This window comes from Eulemur rufifrons, chromosome 7, assembly GCF_041146395.1.
Source record: "Eulemur rufifrons isolate Redbay chromosome 7, OSU_ERuf_1, whole genome shotgun sequence".
Classification (NCBI taxonomy): Eukaryota; Metazoa; Chordata; class Mammalia; order Primates; family Lemuridae; genus Eulemur; species Eulemur rufifrons.
Window position 1 is genome coordinate 121284467 of NC_090989.1, and position 21034 is coordinate 121305500.

Here is a 21034-nt window from a genome sequence, read left to right on the forward strand (position 1 = left end):
TAATTTGTTTAAGAATATTTGTGATCTGTGATACTGTGGGTTGAAAAATTCTTTTTTTTTTTTAAGTTGTAACTAATCTATGGCTTTATTTTGGAAGAAGTGAAGATTTTAGTCCTCCAAAGACTAACAGAGAAAAAGTGTTCTGTTTCTTAGAGTAAATGGTAGTGTTACCATCCTCCAAGTGAAGGTTTTTTTCAGGTTTGTGGCATTTAATCAAGTGTCTGATCAGGCAAGACCATAGTCTAAGTTTTCTTTTTCTTGGGTCACCCTGTCTATCCTCATAATTCTTCCAAAAGAATCTAGCACAAACACAGCAAACAAGGGGAGACTGGCTAACATTAAAAGGGCAAGTGGCGTAAGGATATTCCTGCCTTGAAAGGTGGCATATTAAGTTGCAAGGGTCTCGTCCCCAAACATGGAGAGGCAGCATAGAGAGAAGTAAGAATGAAGTCTAGCAGTAGGCTAGGCACGGAATTGTCGTGGCTTAGAGAGTCTTTGGGATCCTGCATGGCACGGGGAAATCCCCTGCCAGTTCCCTAGGTTACTGTCACCCAGCTTCTGGCTACTGAATCTGACTGAATTTGTCATCCCGGTCAGGGGGAGCCACAGTCAGCCAGATGGAGCAAGGTTATGTATCTGTAACCCACTGAGAGACTGTGAAAGTGGTGAGACACAAGAATGTGTTTACCTCAAAGTACAATATGACAATCAAGTCGAGGCTTGCACGCCGTGTCCAGTCACGGTTGCCACAGAGATGGTACCATCCTCTGAGCGGAGGTTTTTTCAGGTTTTTGGTGATCATGGGAAGAAAAGAAGTTTGGGATGCACTACGTAAGCCAAAAGCAAGCAGCTTTTATTGAAAGTGAAAACGAGAGAATTTGCTCCACAGAACGAGTGGCAGGCTCAAAAAGAGCTGCTAAAGAGGAAAGGGCTTTGGTCTTGAGAAGTCCCACTAATTGAAGGGAAGAATATTCAAGGCTAAGGGATTAGTTTTCACTAAGAATTTGGGCAGTAACTCCTAGAATTGGATTTCCTCTCATTTTTCTACTTTATATATTAATAGTTGTTTCAGAACTGTCATGGCGATTTCAAATGGGGAGAAATTCTAAAACCACAATGCAAATGATATCGTAAAATTAGCCAAAGTTCATGTAAGGTGACCGAGAGAGCTGACGAGCAAGTTAAAGACAGTTTTTGCCTGTGAGTATTAGCCCCCTCTCTCCCTTGGTTAGACTTTAACATCTGTACCTACTCTACAATTCCCTATATCTGGCTCCTAGCCCAGTAGCTTCATCAGCTTCTGTCTGAGGGTTGTTTATTTTAACATCTGCACACACTCTGCAAGCCCCTGCATATGGTCTCAGCCTTGTCTCTTACTCTTACAGTAGTGGAAAGTTAGAAGCACAGTGGGCTTCCTTATGTGCCAAGAATATTCATGGAGCTGGAGGAAGGTTGGAACTAGGATGGAGGAAAGCTATAAGTGAGAATCAGAAAGAGGGAAAAAGAGAGAAAATAGCAGCCATGGTTCTTCTGCTATAACTTAAGAGTATTCTTTTTTTTTTTTTTTTTTTGAGACAGGGTCTCAACTCTGTTGCCCAGTGTGTGATTGTAGGCCACTGCAACCTCAAACTCTTGAGCTCAAGTGATCCTCCTGCATCAGCTCCCAAAGCACCAGGATTTCAGGCATAAACCACCATGCCAGGCCCAAGAGTATTCTTATATGTAAATGTTGGACAGGTTAAAGCAGGATTCAAGTGTATGGTGGGAATTACTACCCTGATCTGGTCTTAGTTTTGTGCTAAACTCTATTGCTCTTCAATTCTAGATGTTTCCTGATAATACACTACCAGTGTTTTCATTTTTTTCATTAGGGAGATTTTTTTTTTCCTAATGACAAAATATTTTAATTAGCATTCTGCAAAGTTATGGTAATCTTCTTTGGAGTTTAATATGATGTTTAGCCTGGTCTTTTCTGTAAAAAAAGTTCTGAAAGTAAGGTGGTAAAGAATGGTCTGATAAACATAATTTTCCTAACAAAAACATAATCTTTAAAATATATCTGTGAACTATTTATGTACGATGAGTTACAAAATCTTCCAAAAAGTTACCAATGCCAACATTGATAAAATTTCCGAGATGAACATTTGCAGGAGAGATGAGTTAAACAAACTACTGTCGGCCGGGCGCGGTGGCTCACGCCTGTAATCCTAGCACTCTGGGAGGCCGAGGCGGGTGGATCGCTCGAGGTCAGGAGTTCAAGACCAGCCTGAGCAAGAATGAGACCCCGTCTCTACTAAAAATAGAAAGAAATTATATGGACAACTAAAATATATATATACAAAAAATTAGCCGGGCATGGTGGCACATGCCTGTAGTCCCAGCTGCTCGGGAGGCTGAGGCAGTAGGATCGCTTAAGCCCAGGAGTTTGAGGTTGCTGTGAGCTAGGCTGACGCCACGGCACTCACTCTAGCCCGGGCAACAGAGTGAGACTCTGTCTCAAAAAAAAAAAAAAAAAAAACTACTGTCAGTTTTTAAAATATGATAAATAATTTATCAGAGCTGTTGCTTTTATTATCAAGATAATTGGATAATTTATTAAAATCTATATTTAACCCAAATATTCATGTGTAAAAATAACTCCATCTTTCTAGGTGATAAAATGCAAAGGGGCATTTTCTAATAATTATTCTTAATGATATATGTTCACACTGTGTAACTTCAAAACCAGGGGAAGTATGACCTGCTCACAGGATCTTCACTAGCCAGTTTGATGTCTGACGTCATCAAACACACTTTTAAAAAAAGATAATGTTTGCCTTTGTCAGGTACCTTTTAACAATTTCCCAACGTTATTATTTTATTAACAATTACAGGCCGGGCGTGGTGGCTCACGCCTGTAATCCTAGCACTCTGGGAGGCCGAGGTGGGCGGATCGTTTGAGCTCAGGAGTTCGAGACCAGCCTGAGCAAGAGCGAGACCCCATCTCTACTAAAAATAGAAAGAAATTATATGGACAGCTAAAAATATATATAGAAAAAATTAGCCGGGCATGGTGGTGCATGCCTGTAGTCCCAGCTACTTGGGAGGCTGAGACAGGAGGATCGCTTGAGCTCAGGAGTTTGAGGTTGCTGTGAGCTAGGCTGACGCCACGGCACTCACTCTAGCCTGGGCAACAGAGTGAGACTCTGTCTCAAAAAAAAAAAAAAACAAAAAAAAACAATTACAGATAAACAAATGTGAAAGGGAATATTAAAAATTGAATAGCAAGCACACACCAAGCTTTGTAAAGAAAGAACACTATTACCACTATTAGATGGATATTTTAGGAGAAATTAAGCTGAACAAAATCTCTGGTCATAGTCTGGGTTAAGCTCCCCTGAAAGTTCTTAACTCTTAAATATGGACAGGTAATCACTACCTAAGATAAGAGTCTCTCAATCAAGTATGGCTGAATCTTGAGCCTTTTGAGAAATCTGGGGGGTAAATCAGGCTAGTTCTTGGATTTCTCCACTATTTAGTATTGGCTTTATCAAGGCATATAAAGTTATCTATAATTCATCCACCCACTCATCCATCCATCCAGCTACCCACTCATCTACTCACCCATTCATCCATCCGTCCATTTTCCCCCTTACAAAATATTTAGCTGTTGTCTCCTCTCCTATTTTTCCCATCCTTGTAAGTTTGTGCTTTACAAAAAAAATAATCCCTTCATTACAGTTTTAGAGGAGTCTGGAGAGGGAATAAGATTAGATGAATGTTTTCATCTGCCATCTTAAATGACAGCATAATATGTCATAGTATAGAGAGTCACAAATTAACCATTTAAACAAACATTTAGCTTATTTCAAAATTTTGATATTGCAAATAACACTGCAATGATAATTTTTATACATTTGCTCCTATAGCATAGGCTCTTTGGGAATGTAAACTGGTAAGATCATTCTGAAGAACAATTTAGCAATGACTATCAAAATCAGAAATACACATGACCCAGGAGTTTAGAAGCTACATGCATTTACATGTTTGATGGCTACTGCTAAATTGTCCTCTAGAAAGGCCTTATCAATTCCAGTGCATGAGAGAGTCTATTTCCCTACATCCTTGCTAACACTGGCTATATATTAGTTTTTAAAAGTCATTATCAAGCCAATTAGTAAAAAAAATCTATTTATATTGTTTTGAATATTATGAAGGTTGAACAGCTTTGTTTACTGGATAAGTACATTAATTCTATGAATTATCTATTCATGTCCTTTGCCCATTTTTCTACCAGATTATCTTTCCTTATTATCTTTGTGGGAAATCTTTATATATTAATATTTTATATTAACCTTTTTTCTGTTTATAGGTTGTTTTTTCCCTATTAATCTTTTTTAATGAGGTCTTTTACCATCCAGAAATTTTACATTTTTATGTTGTAAAATCCTTTATGGCTTCATGATGCTTAGAGAATCTCACTCTTTTAAAAGATATAAAAATTGTCCCCCATTTTTCTAGTTGAAGTAAAGTATTCTTCTAGCCTTTTGCACATTCTTTCACCCCAGCCTCCACAATCTAGGACTGCGGAATCAGAACTACTTGGGAGCAAATAGGCAGCATCTTTTTGGAGGAATATACTCTCTGGAAATGCAGAAAAAAAGCATTTATAAAATCTTTTGACATTTACCCTACATGGAGAAAAGATGGGTCAGAATAAATGAGTCAGTTAGCAAATTATAAGAATTTTATAACAAAACAGTTAAAAGAGCATCTATACTGTTTACAACTCACTGTTGGCTAATCATGTTCTCTCTTGGTTTCATAGAAGCTTATATGCATTTCTTTTTTCTTTTGAAGATGGGGCTTCATTGTGTTGCCCAAGCTGGTCTCAAATTCCTGGGCTCAAGCAATCCTCCTTTCTCAGCCTCCTGAGTCTCCAGGGTTACGGGCACGTGCCACTGTGCCCAGCACTATATACATTTCTTATCCTCACTACTAGATTAATCTCTTAAAAGCAAGAATCCTGTCTTATTCATCCCCCATTCATTATAGCACCTACTAAAATTCTTTACACATAAAAGATTCTAAAATATTTGATTAAATGAATTATATCTTGTAGAAATATAATTAAAACTAAGTTAAAAGATAATATACTTTAGAATAAAAAATATTTTGAATATAATAATTACAATAACAATACCAGCATCTAGCATTTATTCCACACTTACTAAGTGCCAGGCACTATGCTAAGACATTCATTCATTCATTCATTCATTTACTTGAGACAGAGTCTTGCTCTGTCACTCCAGCTAGAGTGCAGTGGCATCATCATAGCTCACTACAACAGCCTCAAACTCCTGGGCTCAAGCAATCCTGCCTCAGCCTCCCAGGTAGCTGGGACTATAGGCATGCATCTCCATGCCTGGCTAATTTTTTCTATTTTTAGTAGAGACAGGGTCTCGCTCTTGCTCAGGCTGGTCTTGAGCTCTTGACCTCAAGTGATCCCCTCTCCCCTGCCTCCCAGAGTGCTAGGATTACAGGCGTGAGCCACCACACACAGCCTGCTAAGGCCTTTATATATATTTTCCACACTAAGAACATAGATTGTACATACATCTTATCATATACATAATATTATATATAAAAAAATCTTCCTACTGCTGGAGTGGAAAGTTACATTTTACTCACTTCCATCATTGTTTTGACTTCATTCTATTTGAGAAAATTTCTACAAGAGGATCATTCTTCTAGTTTGATCTTAACTCTCTCTTTATAAAATCAATATTTACAAAGTGATTTTTTAAAAGGCTTGGATAGTAGAAAACTTGAGTTTCTATTTATGTACCTCATGTAAACCCAATTCCAACTTCGTTATCACTTCAGAAAGATGTTGGTTTTCTAACTTAAGTGACTCTAACTGATCCAAAATCTCCTGAAAAGGAAAAAGCAGAAAAAAATAAATATAAAAAATAAATCAAATGCATCTTACAAAATTTTTCCACATGTAATTTTCATTAGACTAAGTTACATTCTTCATTCATATACAAACATATATATAAAATAAATATGTACTATCTAAAAAGATTTTTTTTAAGGTGTTCTCAAGGTAAATTAACATGCATGTGATTAAAATATCCCAAGAATCAGGTGAAGCAGCAAAGCTTCAGTTCACTGGTAAATACCAAACCAATCTCCTGGGTTAGCCTTCTCTCATTTGGCTTCTACCTCTGAAACCGCCTTTACAAATTGACAAAGGGGTACAAGGCGAGAACTGTGGTAAGGGCCTAGCTAAAACAAGGCACAGGCCTAGCTAAAAATAATAATTAGCCACTGTCCCCGTTTCCTTCTCTATAAATGCTACTCTGTAGCACATAGCTGGTGGTCATAAAGATTCTTAGCTTTCTCCATAGATAACATCACCTTTTTGAAACCTAAGGTAGTTTCTGAGATATCTTCCAGGTCCTGCATTCCAGTGGAACAGCTGACCCACCCAGATCAGTGGCCCATACCGGGAAACTGACTCAATTGGTCTTGTGGCCTCCACCCAAGAACCTGGTCAGCAAAGAAGACAATTTCTACAACCCCAAGGTTCCACCTTAAACCCAGCCAATTGGCAGACTCTATTGCCTATGCCAAACTGTCTTTAAAATCCCTGTCTCCCAAATTCTCAGGGAGGTGGCTTTGAGAAATTTCTCCCATCTCCCCACGTAGCACTGTGCAGATTAAACTCTTTCTCTGCTGCAAACTCAGCTGTCTCAGTGCATTGGCTTCTTCTTGGACAGCAGGCAAATGAACCTGGTTGGGCGGCAACACCTCCAGCATCACATGGAACTGCACTTCTTTCACAAAATAACAACTTATTTTCAGTCCTCATTGTCCATAGCCTTTCTGCTGGGCCATTCCTACTTGAAAAGATTCCTGCCTTCCTTGGCTTGGCAAACACTATCTGGTTTCCTTCCCCACTGATACTTTTTTTAGCTTCATTCCAACATCTTTTTTACCCTAAATGAGAAGTAACCTAAATTTAGTTTGAGTCACTGCTCTTTATCCTTTATGCTTTCTCATCATAATCTCTAAGTCCCTCAGAAAGTTTCAAATGCCAACTTCATGCAAGGATTCCCACAGCTAAATGCCTATCCCTGATTTTAATCTTGAAATCCAGGCCCTCTGTGGAATTGACTATTAGATATTTCCACATAAAAGTATAGCATTTATCTCCAACCAAATGTGGCAAACCAATGTCTCCTCCACCAGCTTCCCTGTGTATCTTTCACACAAACTCATCAGCTTCGCCCAAACTGGCTCCCTATCTTTATTTCATCACTTTCCATCAGTTGCCCACACTTGGATCCTAAGTGACATCTTTCCTTAACTCTGCCTATCTCACCCTCCCTGCCAATCAAATACAAAGCCCAGTCAATTTCACCAGCCAAGTATCTCCAGAATTCATCCATTTCCCTCTCCCTCCCTTGCCGCCTGCTTAGGCCATCATCTTACTGCTGTGACAGCATCTGAGTGGTCTCTTGACCTCCTGCTTAAGGCCATTCCCTAGTGATCTCAAAGGCAGACTAGAACTCCTTCACCCAGCTGACAGGGCCCTTCAGGAGCTAGCCCCTGGGTTCTAGTCTCATCCCTTCCACTCACCCCACCCATATTCTAGTTTCAACATGGCAAGTATGTCCCACTCTCTCTTAGAGGCCTCTGTGTATACTCTTCCTTTGTGTGAAACACTTTTCCTCCCCCTCACCTAGCTCATTTCTATTCAGTCCTCAGCTCCTAACTTAGCTACCATGACCTCTGGGAAGCCTCTGTAGTGAGTGGTCTAGATCCAGGCTCCTTGGGGTGACCCCTAGCCTCTCACCACACACCCTGGCACAGGCACTTTCCTTGTCTGTATCCACTCTCACCTCCCCAACAATCCACATTAGACTGCTTGTTAACCAGCACACCCTTAGCTCAAACCAGGTGCCTATGAAAAATTTACTGAGTTAAATATTATAGAAATTATATCTTTAATTAATCCCATCTTCAAAAACAAACTTCAATAAAAAGCGTATTTACTCAGGCTTCACCACCTTATGCTCTACTGCTTTTTCTTCTGACTTTTCCATCTCTGCTTTGAGTCGCTTTTCCATGTCTGAGGAAGAACCTTTGGCAGAAGCAATGGTAATATCTCGCTGATGTAACTCCCGAGTTAACTGGGAGATTTCCATCTTCATTCCTTCTAGTGCAGAACTGTAACTTTGTTCAGCCTGTATAATCTGTTCTTTCAACTACAAAGAAGCAAAAAGGAAAGCACCAAAAGTTAAGAGAAAGCATTTAGATAGAAAAATATATTAATAAATAATAAAATAAATTTTACATTACCTCAAAACATGAAATTTTTTTCTAGATTAGATACGCAGAAAATTAGCAATTTACCAAGATGCATGTCTATACTGAAGGTCAGGTAGTTATAATTACAATCATTTATTACAATCATCTCCCTCTCAAAACAGGGAGAAATGGATTATTCAAACACTGAGGACAAGTATCAAAGTCCATGTACACTATTCAGAGGACAGAACCTGTGACCTTCATTCTTTTATTAGTTGCAAACCTGTAAATATTGCTTCATTCTTTTATTAGTTGCAAATCTGTAAATATTGCTTATATGGTTTCCTGGTCTACAGAAGATAATAAATAACAAATAGAAAGACAAGAGGAAGAAGGGGCTAGAAGTAATCTCAAAGTAATAAAAAAATACAAAACAACAAATAGGACAGCTAGGGCTCTGCATACCTCAGTAGCTAATGAGGATATTAACTACACTGTAGCACAGAAGAAAATATATGACCATACCCATCTTTAGTCATTAATATTAAATGATAGTTCATATCATTTTACAAGCAAGAAAGTATATATTTTGTAGAAAGCTTTTCATCAAAATATGTTTAGAATAAAGATTTAGCATTTAAAGGGTACAGATTTCAATTACTCTGAAAATATTTATATGGAACCTTCAGGGTAAGAAAGAATGCACTTCCCATTCCAGTTGTTCTTCCACTCTTGAATATCAAGTGGTCCTTTGGATTACATTTTCCTCTCATTAAAAAATGACCCCTATAATCTCCCAACCCATATTGGTCCATAAATACACACAATTTTGCAAACCCAGGCATGCAGATTTTTACCTTCTTAATCTCTTCCCTGTAGTCATTGTTATGTCCTTCCATCTTCTTCAATTCTTCATATTTTTCCATTAGTTCTTGGCTCAGCTGTTTACATGTTGCACTTACAGATTCCAAACTGTATGACAAAAATAATTTCACATATTTAAAACAAAACAAAAATTCTGAAATCTACAAATTGGACTATCTAATTTACCTTCTTGATGTCCAAGAAATACCCTGCCAATATCTTAAATATTACCTTATCCATTTAAAAAATTACTAGAAAGCCAATCAATAAAAAAGTGAATTTTTGTCCCAATGTCAAAAATAATAAGCTTTATTTTATTCAACCTAAAGCATACACATATGCCTCAATGATAACAAAAAATATCTTAAGTATTCCAAGTATTCCAAAAGGAATAAAGCAAAAAATTTGTGTGTATGTGTGCGTGTGTGTGTGTGTGTGTGTGTGTGTTTATTTAATATGTAGAGAAAAACCAAGAAAATAAGTAGTGGTTTCCAAAAACAAAATAAGTGTGAAAACAAAAAATGTATTACTTAAACATAACCTAAAAAATGTTAAGTGGCTACTTTTTTGTTGTTGTTTGTTTTCCTAAAGGCTAATGATGCATGTACTTTTATCTTTTACATACAGAAAACAAGAGTATACAAATGATCATGATTCATGTGTTTAAAACAAAGTATCAAACTCTTCCCAGCCAAAATGCTTAGAGGTATGACAAACAAAAAACAGTTTATGAGTATGACAATGATCCGTGTTAGCCAGGTATGGCACAGCATTAAACAGGATCCAATTAACACCCAAGGAAATACCAACACCACTGCAGAACAAAAAAGAAGGAGCACCTTGGATCAACTGTGACCTCTGCAACAACAGTTTCAGTGAGGTGGTAGAGAGGAAAACCTAAATAAAGGGGTTCTAAACAGGTAAACGGTGAAGAAATAGAGACAGTATAGACAACTCTTTTGATGAATTTGGTTTTGAAAGAGAACAGAGAAATGTGGCAGTGACTTGATGGGGATATAGGATTAAAGGAAGATTTTAATTTTTTTTCCAAAATGGGAGATACTACAGCATATTTCATACCAGTAGAAATGATTCAGCAGAGAGGAAGAACTTGATGCTGTAGGGATAAAGGACATAACTACAGAAATAGGACACAAATAGAAGGGCTGGCCTTGGGAACACAGATCCATAGTAACAGATTACGGGCACAGAGGCAGCAGACTGGTAGATCTGGTGGTCGAAAGATTAAGAAGTTCTCCTTTAATTGTTTCTGTTTACTCAATGAAATAAGAAGCTAAGCCATCTGTAGATGCTAGAAAAAAAATTATTTTTTATTAAGACTATTACATTAGTTTACTTTATCAATATGATGATCAAAAACTCATTATAACAACTTAAAGTTTTTGAAATGTGTATATAATAATTATCTACCTGCCTTCAAGACGAGTCACCTCTTCCTGCAGAAGTTCTTCACTAGTATGGGTGAAATTCAACGGGGAGAGCACATTGTCTACATTCCCCTGCCCCTGAGAGGTGTACTTCCTTTCTGTCTGAGACTCCGCCAGTGGCCTATAGAAAGACACACTATGATTGTTAAAGGCCTTTTATCTTGGCAAACAAAAACAACACACAACCAGTTTGTATTTCCCAGTTGTTTTTGGTAATTAAACTCTTTGGAACTCCTCAGTCTGTCTCCTACTTTACAAAAAGAGCACTGGGAGAGTAAAGAGTCAAGAGATATTGCTTCTCAAAAAGGTTAGCAGAAATTTACTCCTTTGTTAACTGCAATTTGCCAGTTTTTCAAGAGAAAAGGACAAAATGGCAAAATCACTTAATTGACACTCGATACCTTGAGCCAAAGAAACTGAAGTTATAGGAGGGAAGCGGGGAGGGGTGAAAACCTACCCAACAGGCACAATGAACACCATTTGGGTGATGGGCATACTTATAGCCACGACTCTATCATTACAAAAGTGATCCATGTAACCAAAAAATTTTGTGCCCCTTCAATATTTTGAAATAAAAAAATTTAATTTAAAAATAAAATAAAATAAGTAAATAAAGAAGAAGGGAGGGGTTAAAACTTACCTATCGGGTAGTACAATGAACACTATTTGGGTGTGGGCACACTAAAAACCCTCACTTAAGCATTATAAAAGGTATCTACATAACAAAAACATTTGTACCCCCTTAAATTTTGAAATAAAAAAAGAACTGTTATGAGTTTTATTAAAAAAAAAGACAGTTACAGGAGAGTTCTGGCAAGGATAAAATTGTACAACAGACTTAAATCAAGCAAAAGGAGCATAGCTCATTCTATTACTTTCCACAACAAACTTCTCATAGTGAAAATTCATATATAAAAATAAAATTAGTTTTAGGAATGTGTTTAAAAGGGCTAGCTCAATGGCTGGTTATAATTGATGGTAAGCAGCTACTAATCACAACCTATCCTACCAAGAAAGGGAGGCCTTTCAGGAACTGTAGACTACAGTTCCCTTAATATTTGGAGTTTCACCAAAGGTACAAACTGAGCAATAGGCTTCTAACTTTCTAAACATCAGGTCTCTGTTAGGGACCCAAACTGGAGGCAGGAAAAAAAGACTAAACATGAAAAATTTTATAATACTCTAAAAACCTAACTCAGAAATTAAAACTGAGTAAGAAAACTCACAATATGATCAAACATAAAATTATGAATATGCAATATTGAAACTGGTGCTTAATGCCAAACCATCAAGTGGCTAAGATGAATAATACTTAAGATTTAATACACCTTATGGCTTCTACTGGGTGTTGCTTGTCAGTTGCCTTCAATTTTTCTTGTAGCTTCTCCTTTTGCATTCTTGCCTCATGGATGAAATTTTCTTGAGACTGAAGGGCTGCCTTCAGTTCTCTCTTTTCTTCCCGCAGAGCCTGCAAAACGCCAGATATTATTACAATTTTCCTTCAGTTCTCTTTTCTTCCTCCAGAATCTACAAAATGCTAAAAAAAAAAAAAAACCAAAGGTATTATTATAATTTTTCCATTTCATGAGAAAAGGAAGCCAGGGAGTCAGACTGTAAGTTATATTATAGTCACAATATTAACAGTTATCAATATCTGATCCATCAGCTACAGAGTAGGGAAGAAAGTACAGACTTTGGAACCTAGTTCTAAGTTAATTATTCTCTAGCACTCATACACACACTTCCCCCAATTATAGGAATTTAAAAACACACCTCTAATAGTTTTTCAGATTCCCTCAATTGTTCTTCTTTTTGCCGCTGCTCCTGCAGAACGGTCATATTGGTTCCAACCAAGTCATTGACCCTCATGGTGAGACGCTCTATTTCCAACTCATTGGCACAGATAGTGTCATTGGCCCGCTCCAGCTTACTGCTCAGGTGCTGAATTTCTGATTGGGTGGATAGCTCCACAGACTCTAATTTCTGTTTCCGATTGGCGAGCTGAGCCTAGAAATACATAGATTATCAACAGGAAAAAGGGACATGATAAAAGAATAACCAATGAATAAGTAAGACTAAAATGAAACTGAGTATCATTTCCATAAAAACACAAAGTATTAGCTCACTAAAATATATATAATAAATATCTTTAGAAGGGGTAAGAAAGAATTGAAAAAGTAAAGAGATTCCATGCTGCTCCTTACTGAAAAGACAGCTGCAACATTCTACCTACTTGTGCAGAAATTCAACTGCAACCACAAGCCATCATATAGGAAAAGTGGAGTTATCGCCTCCTTAAATAGGAAATAGGAGCTATAATGCATTCTTCCATTTTTTATGGAGGTTCAGAAATTAAAATTAAAATTTTAAAAATCACTACACTTCTTAAATTCATAGTTCAAATTTTCCCTTCTCCCCACCCACAGCACGTTGTATGTAATTATTCTGTTTTAACATTTTCAGATACATGACAAATACACATATTCAGATTATTCAAACTGACCATAAAATACTGTTTGAATTTGAAGAGGTGAAGGAATTGTGGAATTTTGTTCATTAAGGAAAAAGGTGCTTACAAGGAAGGAGAGATTGGTTCTGTCACTGGTTTTTGGACATTTCCTGAACTAAAGATTTATTTATTTATTTATTTATTTTTTTGAGACAGATTGTCGCTTTGTTGCCCAGGCTAGAGTGAGTGCCGTGGCGTCAGCCTAGCTCACAGCAACCTCAAACTCCTGGGCTCAAGCAATCCTAATGCCTCAGCCTCCCGAATAGCTGGGACTACAGGTATGTGCCACCAGGCCCGGCTAATTTTTTCTATATATATTTTAGTTGGCCAGATAATTTCTTTCTATTTTTAGTAGAGACGGGGTCTCGCTCTTGCTCAGGCTGGTCTCGAACTCCTGACCTCGAGCGATCCACCCACCTCGGTCTCCCAGAGTGCTAGGATTACAGGCGTGAGCCACCGCGCCCGGCCTCTGAACTAAAGGTTTAACGAAATATATACATCTCAAATTAGTTTCTCTCAATGACATATCTACTGAGGTAAATATAAATGAAACCACTTAGCAACTGTCTCATGGACCTGTAGCATATATTTCCTAACTTTTAGGCTATGCAGTCCAGCTATATTGGTTTTTAGCTCCCAACTTTCTAGTTTTCACAAGTTTTAAATTCGGCATCCAGACTGGTACTTCATTCATCTACACACTGAAGATGAACATAAATCATCTGTGAAGGTAAACTTCTCTTATTCCAAACATTTCTAAAGGTAAAAGCACATAACTTTATTTTAGAAGTGGAAGTGGAAATGTCTATGAGAAATCTGCTACAGATTTAAAGATTTTGTTGTAAACAGTACACAGCCAAAATCCTGTACCGTATACTGTGGTCACATAAAGTAGATGCTAAAAAAATGTCCATAAGCCAGAGAGAGGATAGGAGGAGAGAGGCAAAGAGACAAATAGTGTTTGTATAAATTACTGATCAAGATTCCAGTGTAAAAAGCCAATTTTTTATTTTTACCAGACCTCACACAATAGCATGAGAAAAGGACATCAACACGGGTTTAGAATTGCTAGAATAACTGCTAGGCATGCAATTGTCTCCAAGCTTTTAAATAAAATATAAACTTTTTTTCCAAGAGGAGAAAATCTTATACAGAATCCTGCACAGAATAAATAAATGCAGAGATTAGGTGAGGGTGAAAAGGAGAAATGGGCTGGAGCACGGCTTGCTGAACCTCCCCCAACCCTACCTTAATCTGTACAGCAGCCCTGAGGCTTAGCAGAACATAGACGGAAAACCACTGTCCAAATGGCGCTCAGAAGGAAACAAAATATATAATTGCAAAATACTAGCAGCATCTTCTTAACACTGCAATAACTACTTAACACTATTCAACTCAAAACTGTAATCTTAAAGTAAAATCAATATTGAAGTTATATAGTTTAATTAAACTATATGTTAACCAGGGAGTCTAGATTTGCTACTTAAAAATGAAACAACTTCTCAGTTTTGAAGAACGAAGAATATAAACATCTTTTATTAGTTATTTCAGACATGCAAAAATACAATGTTTTCTAGGCATAGTGAAAAGTACATAATCATCGCAAGTACAAATTCTAAATTTCCATCAACTAGAATCAATACACTACGCCTGTACTGCCTAATACGGTAGTCACTAGAGCCACATGGGGCTATCGCACACCTGAACCGTGGCTAGTCTGACTAGATTTTAAAAGCTCAGTTAAAAAAAAAGAATATAAATATTGTAATGATAATATTTTTGACATACTGAGTTGATATATTAAAAATTTTACCTGTTTCTTTTTACTTTTTTAATGTGACTACTAGAAAATTTGAAGTTATAACTGTGATTCACATTATATCTCTATTAGCATGGCACTAATCTCAAGAATACTTTTCCAATAATAAGAAAGTCAGAAATAATCATATAAACCACTTATAAAATAATGATTATTTCTCTTAAAAATCTGGCTTTAGAGATATTTTAAGGATTATTTTTAAACTTTTTTTTTTGCACTAACCACTAATATTTTGAACCAGAAACCAGAAATCCCTCTTATTAACCTACATTTAGCATTCTAACTATTCTATTGAAGTGGGTGGGGTTATTTCAACAAGACAAATCACAATACAGGTGGTTAGAAGTAAGAAACAATTAAGAAGGCAATTTACATCAGGAGACAGATACAAAAGCCAAGGGTGTGCAGCTAAAGTGAGAGAGGAGACAGAGAGAGAGAGAGAGAGGAAGAGGCTGGGAATTAGGGGTTGAATTCCAATCCTCTTTTGGATTTGTGGCATGTACTTCAAGAAAATGACTCTCCCAGATAGTGGAATTACCAAGAACAATGTAATATGAAGCAATAGGGCTTTTTATTTAACAATGGATCCCAATATGAAGGTATGGCCATTGCAGGCATCAATCCCTTACCAAGCTCCCCAACATTGTCACCTCCCAGTGTGTCACTACAGGCCACAGCCTTGCAGCATTTCCACTAGGTAGCAGCGTGGAGAGCCTATTAAGAATACAGCTCCCAGTAAGATCCTCTTATCACTGTTGTGTCTATGCCACTATAAACTTCTAAACAGAGGTCTGAGCCAACTCAACTCTAATAATGCTACCAAAACAACAGATTAACATTTGAGTTAGGATCACCTTTTCTTTGTAAGTTGTAACAGGAAAATGAGGTTTTTAAATATAATGTATATTTATAAACATATATACATATAATTGAACAGTGGATTTAAAATTAACTTGAATAATATCTTACAGCATATCTAAATATTTCCAAAGGAAAACATATATAATGCGACCTTTACTTTTCTCACATACCATTTTACACTTCGTGTTGACTTAATATTTTAATCTTTTTTAAATGTTCTTAATGTTTTCTAAAATTTTCCTGAATGTTTCCTTTTCATAATTGTATTGTTTAGGCAAGAGGGAAAACAGCAGATGATACCTTTGCTTTCTAAACAGAAATGACCTTGTGTTTTGGACTGTATTGATCTTGAAATACTGTGTGATAAAGTGCTTAGCCTAGCGCCCATCACATTGTAAGCACTCCATACATTTTTAATCATGTTTCATGGAAAATTTCAAACGTAAGATGATAAGCCCCTATATATTCATCACTTAGCCTCAAAAATTATCAACACTTTGCTATTCTTCGTATTTTTAAAGTTTGCAACCATCCTTCCCTTCCAATATACAGTGTATATAGTTTTTTTCCTAAAAAACACACATAAATGTAATATATACTGTATATAAGCATAGAAAAAGTGAGAAGAAATTTATACCAAAAGGTTTATCGTGGTAAATCTATCAAGTATAGAACTATGGGTAATTTTATTTAATTCTTATTTGATCTACATTTTCTCATTTTTGTAAAATGAACATGTATTACATAATTTTAATAGCTGACTAAAAGAAAAGAACTCAAGCAAATATATGACTCAAAAGGTGAGAAGTTATTTCCGAATTCCACTTTTAGAGGTAAAAAACATACAAGAAAAAAATTCATACCAGAAATTTGTTTTAATGGGGGGAGGATGTTAATACCCATTTACCCAATCTCCCAGATTTTCTACTGTTATTGTTCAGTGGTGACCCACATATTAACCAAATGCAACGTGTCAACCTTGACTGGATTCCTACTCAAACATCCAACTGTAAAAAGACAGTTTTTAGGCACTGGGGAAATCTGAACAGACTGGATATTAAAGTATATTGTTATTATTTATTCTATTAATGAGATACTGATACATTGTAGTTTTTTTTTAAGCCCTTACTTAAGTTGGGAAATAACATGTCTGTGATTTGTTTTGTAATATTCTAGCCAAAAATAAAAAGTAGGGAACGGTATAAAATTTCAGTTTTATAAAATGAAAAAATTCTAGACATCTGTTGCACAACAATGTGCATATAGCTACCATTATTGTACTATACACTTCAAAATAGTTAAGGTGGCAAATTTTTTTGTGTTTTTTACCATAATAAAAAAAAAGATTGTCAAGATAATAACTATTACTGCTAGGTAATGGGTATACAAAAGTTTATTTAGATGTTTAAAATAAATGATGATCATACAGCACTGGTACATACTGAATCACAGAAAGATTTAATTTTGTTTCATTTGTTAAGGGAGAAAGACAAATACATTTATAAGTAACTTTTTTGAGTTAAACAGTCAGTTTTACTTTAAATGAAACTACTGTAAGAATAATTCAAATACCCTTACTAGGGAAAACAAATATTGGCTCTTTAAAGACTTCTTATTCTAGCCCTAGCTGAATTATGGTAAATAAAAATTGCATTTTTACTAACAATGAAGTTTCAATTATGTAGAGTCAATAATCACAATAGTTCTTTGAAACAGGATAATAGTAACTGAAAAAGAAAATCTACAATCAATAATGATACTCCACAGATAAATAACTGAGAACTGTAAAAGTTCAGACTCAATTTGCTTTCTTGTCAATCTGAAGGCAACAATTAGGATATGGTGCTTTCGTATTGTGAACTAAAATAAAATTTTAAGGCTCACCACTCCCCCACCAGCTGACTGAATGGACCCCCTCACAGCCAAAGGAATATCCTAAAACTAAATTGCCTGCCAGGAGGAAGGAAGTCAGACATGCCTCATCACGTCTCCCTCCCTTCTTGGGGACATCCTTTGCAAACCATTAACAGGCCTAAGGCTATGCAAGACAAACCTGCAGGTCCTCAATTTACACAACAAATACGTCCAGTGGCTTGTCTCTGATAAACAGCTCCTTAGGCTGAAACATTCCAAGCCTTTAGACAAAGCTTCATGTCTTCAGCCAATTACAAGCCAAAGAATCTTCAAACCCACCTATAACCTGTAAGCCCCACCCCCCAACTTCGAGATGGCCCACCTTTTCGGGCCAAACCAATATATGCCTCCCACGTATTGATTTATGACTTTCCCTGTAACCCTGAAATGTATAAAACCAAACTGTTAACCCAGCCACACCGAGTCCACTTGCTCAAGGCTTCCTGGGCATGGCTCTGGGTCATGGTCCTCAAATATGGCTCAGAATAAATCTATTTAAAATTATTTTACAGAGTTTGGCTTTTTTCTGATTACAGTATTCAGGTCAAAAAATCCTGGTCTAGACATCTCAGGATTTCATTGACCTGCTCTGGCTGCACAGCTTGCTGCGGCCTAGAAGATAATTTTCTTCCCTGGGGTTGCTGCGGATCCCCTTCTGCAGAGCCATTGTCAGTACTTTATCAGACAGCTGATACTCAGGGAGACGAACAAAAAAATCAATGCATTATTGAGACTTAAAGCAGCAAATAAATGTAGATTATAAAAGCAAAAAACAAAAACACCTTCCCTCTAGCTCTTTTAACTTATCCAGTCTATTCCCTCATTCCGTAAAACTGAAATAACTACCAACCTTGACAGACTGCCATGATATTAAACAGATAACATACACAAACTCGTCTAGAAAGTACTGAGGCAGTATCAAGCTCTAGTGCATAACAGATGATCACAAACATTCATTTCTCCCATGTTCATTTTCCTTTATGTTCTTGATACTAATTGAAAAAGCAAACAAGCTGAATATGTTTCTAAGAAGACACATTCCTAAAGTAGGTGTCTATTTTTTTGGTTTTGCTTAAGCCACTAAAAGAAAAGTTTCTACCAGTGTTCTAAAACAGTGTTTCTGTTACCACAAAGACACTATTTCTAGTTAGTGTGTGTACCAGTGCAGTGTGACTTTCTCAGCATTTGTGTCCAAACAGGCAGACGAAATGAAGCTCCCCAGCTGAGGAACCTCAGCCAAGGTACCCCAGCTATCACAGAGATGCAGCCAGGTATGGACAGAAGTAGAGCCAAGGGACCCAGGGACAGACACAGAAAAAGATAAGGAAAAGGAGACAGAGAGAGACTGGGGTGGGAGTGGCGTAGAGCAGAAGCGGGAAGAGAGAGAAAGCTAGAGACCAAGACTAGGGGAGTGAACATGGATGTGAGCGGAGAGCGAGCGAGACAGAGTGTGAGCGAGCCAGTGAGAAAGGAGGAGGCCAGCAAAGGAGCAAGCGGGCACCAGGACGTGAGTGTGGGTAGAAGTGTGCATGTGTGCACGGGAGGGAGGAGATATGTCTAGAAGCTGAAGAGGAAAAGCCTATAAATAGAAGAGGAGAGGCTTCCTATACGAGAAAGACAGCAGGGTTGAGTAGTGAGAAGCTGAAAGAGGCTAAATAGCACCAGGAAGTTGCATTAAGGTAGTTAAAATTTAATCAAAACCTATCTGCTTCTCATTATTTTAAAACGTCTTAAGCCTACCTGAATTATCTCTGATTGTTCAGCCAGAGCCTTCCTTTGTGCCTCCAGAGAAGATACCTGTTGCTGATAAATCAAGCGTTGCTTCTCCCAGTCCAGAGATTTCTGACGGAATTCCTGAGGAGGCAATTAAGGTACTTAACTTCTAAGTGCTTCTCCTCACAGTCGCATCTTCCCAGACCCACTTCTCCGTTAACTTTCCCGTGTCCCTGGGTGTGTCTGCCCCTTTCTCCACAGCAGGGGCCCCATCACTCACTTGGCTGACAGAACTGCAGGGTAACACTGATTCCTCACACACTGTGCCTCTGGATATGTCTTTCTAAGTTTAACACCCTAATGGTGAAGAGTATGAAACACAGATACTGGATTCATGGCGATTTTCATATATTTGCTGCCACCTAAGGGTTGTTATAATTTTCTAGTGATTTTTCAGAAAAATTGATGCTAAGTTAACTAAAATTTCAAAGTATGATTACAGATATCCCTCGCTATCCAAATTCTTGACATCCAGACCCAGGAATTGAACAAATTAAATTTTCAGGTAAGTCCCTTGGTAGCCGAAACCTTACTTCTCAGTATCTAAAACTCAGGAACAAAGTAGATTCAGGTAACACAACATCCTTTGATATCCAAATTTTTATTATCTCACAGAAGAACTACAAAGGCTTGAATGACAAGGAAAATCTGTACTAAATTTTAACAGATATTTGTAACTGAAAGCCAACAGTTAAAAATTAATGATGAATCAACAGTAATTTCAAATTGCATGATCAAGAAAATAAGCCCAATATTTATGAAAATGGGGCAAATCAAAGGGAAAGGAAACTCCATCTTTCTATCACTGTCTTCTAGACTCTCAACTCCAGAAGTCTCATGCTCCTTAGGATAATTGTTGCTAACCAGATTTCTAATATTCACTCATTAATTCTTTCAATCATTCTACTATATATGCCAGGTACTGCTTTAGGTGTTGGGGACACAGGATTTAATAAAACAAACAAAACTCCTAGTCCCACTCAGTTGGAGGGCTTCACAGCCATTGTATATAGCACACTAGATGGTAATATGTGTTTTGGATAAAACAGAGCATGGAGTGCTCAGAGTAGGGGTTGTAATTTTTTTTTTTTTTTTTTTGGAGACAAGGTTTCACTCTGTCACCCAGGATGGAATGCAGTAGTGTCATCATAGCTCACTGCAACCTCAAACACCTGGGCCCAAGCAATCCTCCTGCCTCAGCCTCCTGAGTACCTGGGACTACAGGTATACACCACCACACCCAGCTGATTTTGGGGTTGCAATTTTTAAAAGGGATGGCCAGACTGAGTAAATAACGTGTAAGTAAACACGTAGGAAGATGGGGATGAAGTTATACTATTCGGGTCAGAAGGAACAGCCTTGAAGTAGGAGCTTCCTGTTATGTTTAATTAAGGGTAAGGAGGCTGGTGTGGCTTGAATGGAGTGAGTGAAAGGGAAGGAGGAGACAAGGTCAGAGAGTTAACTGGGAGTGAGACCATGTACGTAACTAGGATAATTTTGGCTTTTAAGAGAAGCTACTGGAAGGTTTCTGTACAGACGTGACATGAT

General features: G+C 37.3%; 1 protein-coding gene across 2 annotated transcripts in view; it reads right to left on the reverse strand.

Moving 5' to 3' along the window:
- Window positions 1–21034, reverse strand: part of CEP63 (centrosomal protein 63) — a 48509-nt gene that overhangs the window by 4103 nt on the left and 23372 nt on the right. For both annotated transcript variants that reach the window (XM_069473218.1, XM_069473219.1), the window contains exons 6-12: window positions 19454–19567; window positions 12384–12617; window positions 11939–12078; window positions 10594–10731; window positions 9156–9270; window positions 8058–8255; window positions 5828–5914 (exon numbers count right to left, since the gene is read on the reverse strand). In XM_069473218.1, the coding sequence (XP_069329319.1) occupies window positions 5828–5914; window positions 8058–8255; window positions 9156–9270; window positions 10594–10731; window positions 11939–12078; window positions 12384–12617; window positions 19454–19567 (1026 nt within the window). The remainder of the gene's footprint in view (window positions 1–5827; window positions 5915–8057; window positions 8256–9155; window positions 9271–10593; window positions 10732–11938; window positions 12079–12383; window positions 12618–19453; window positions 19568–21034) is intronic.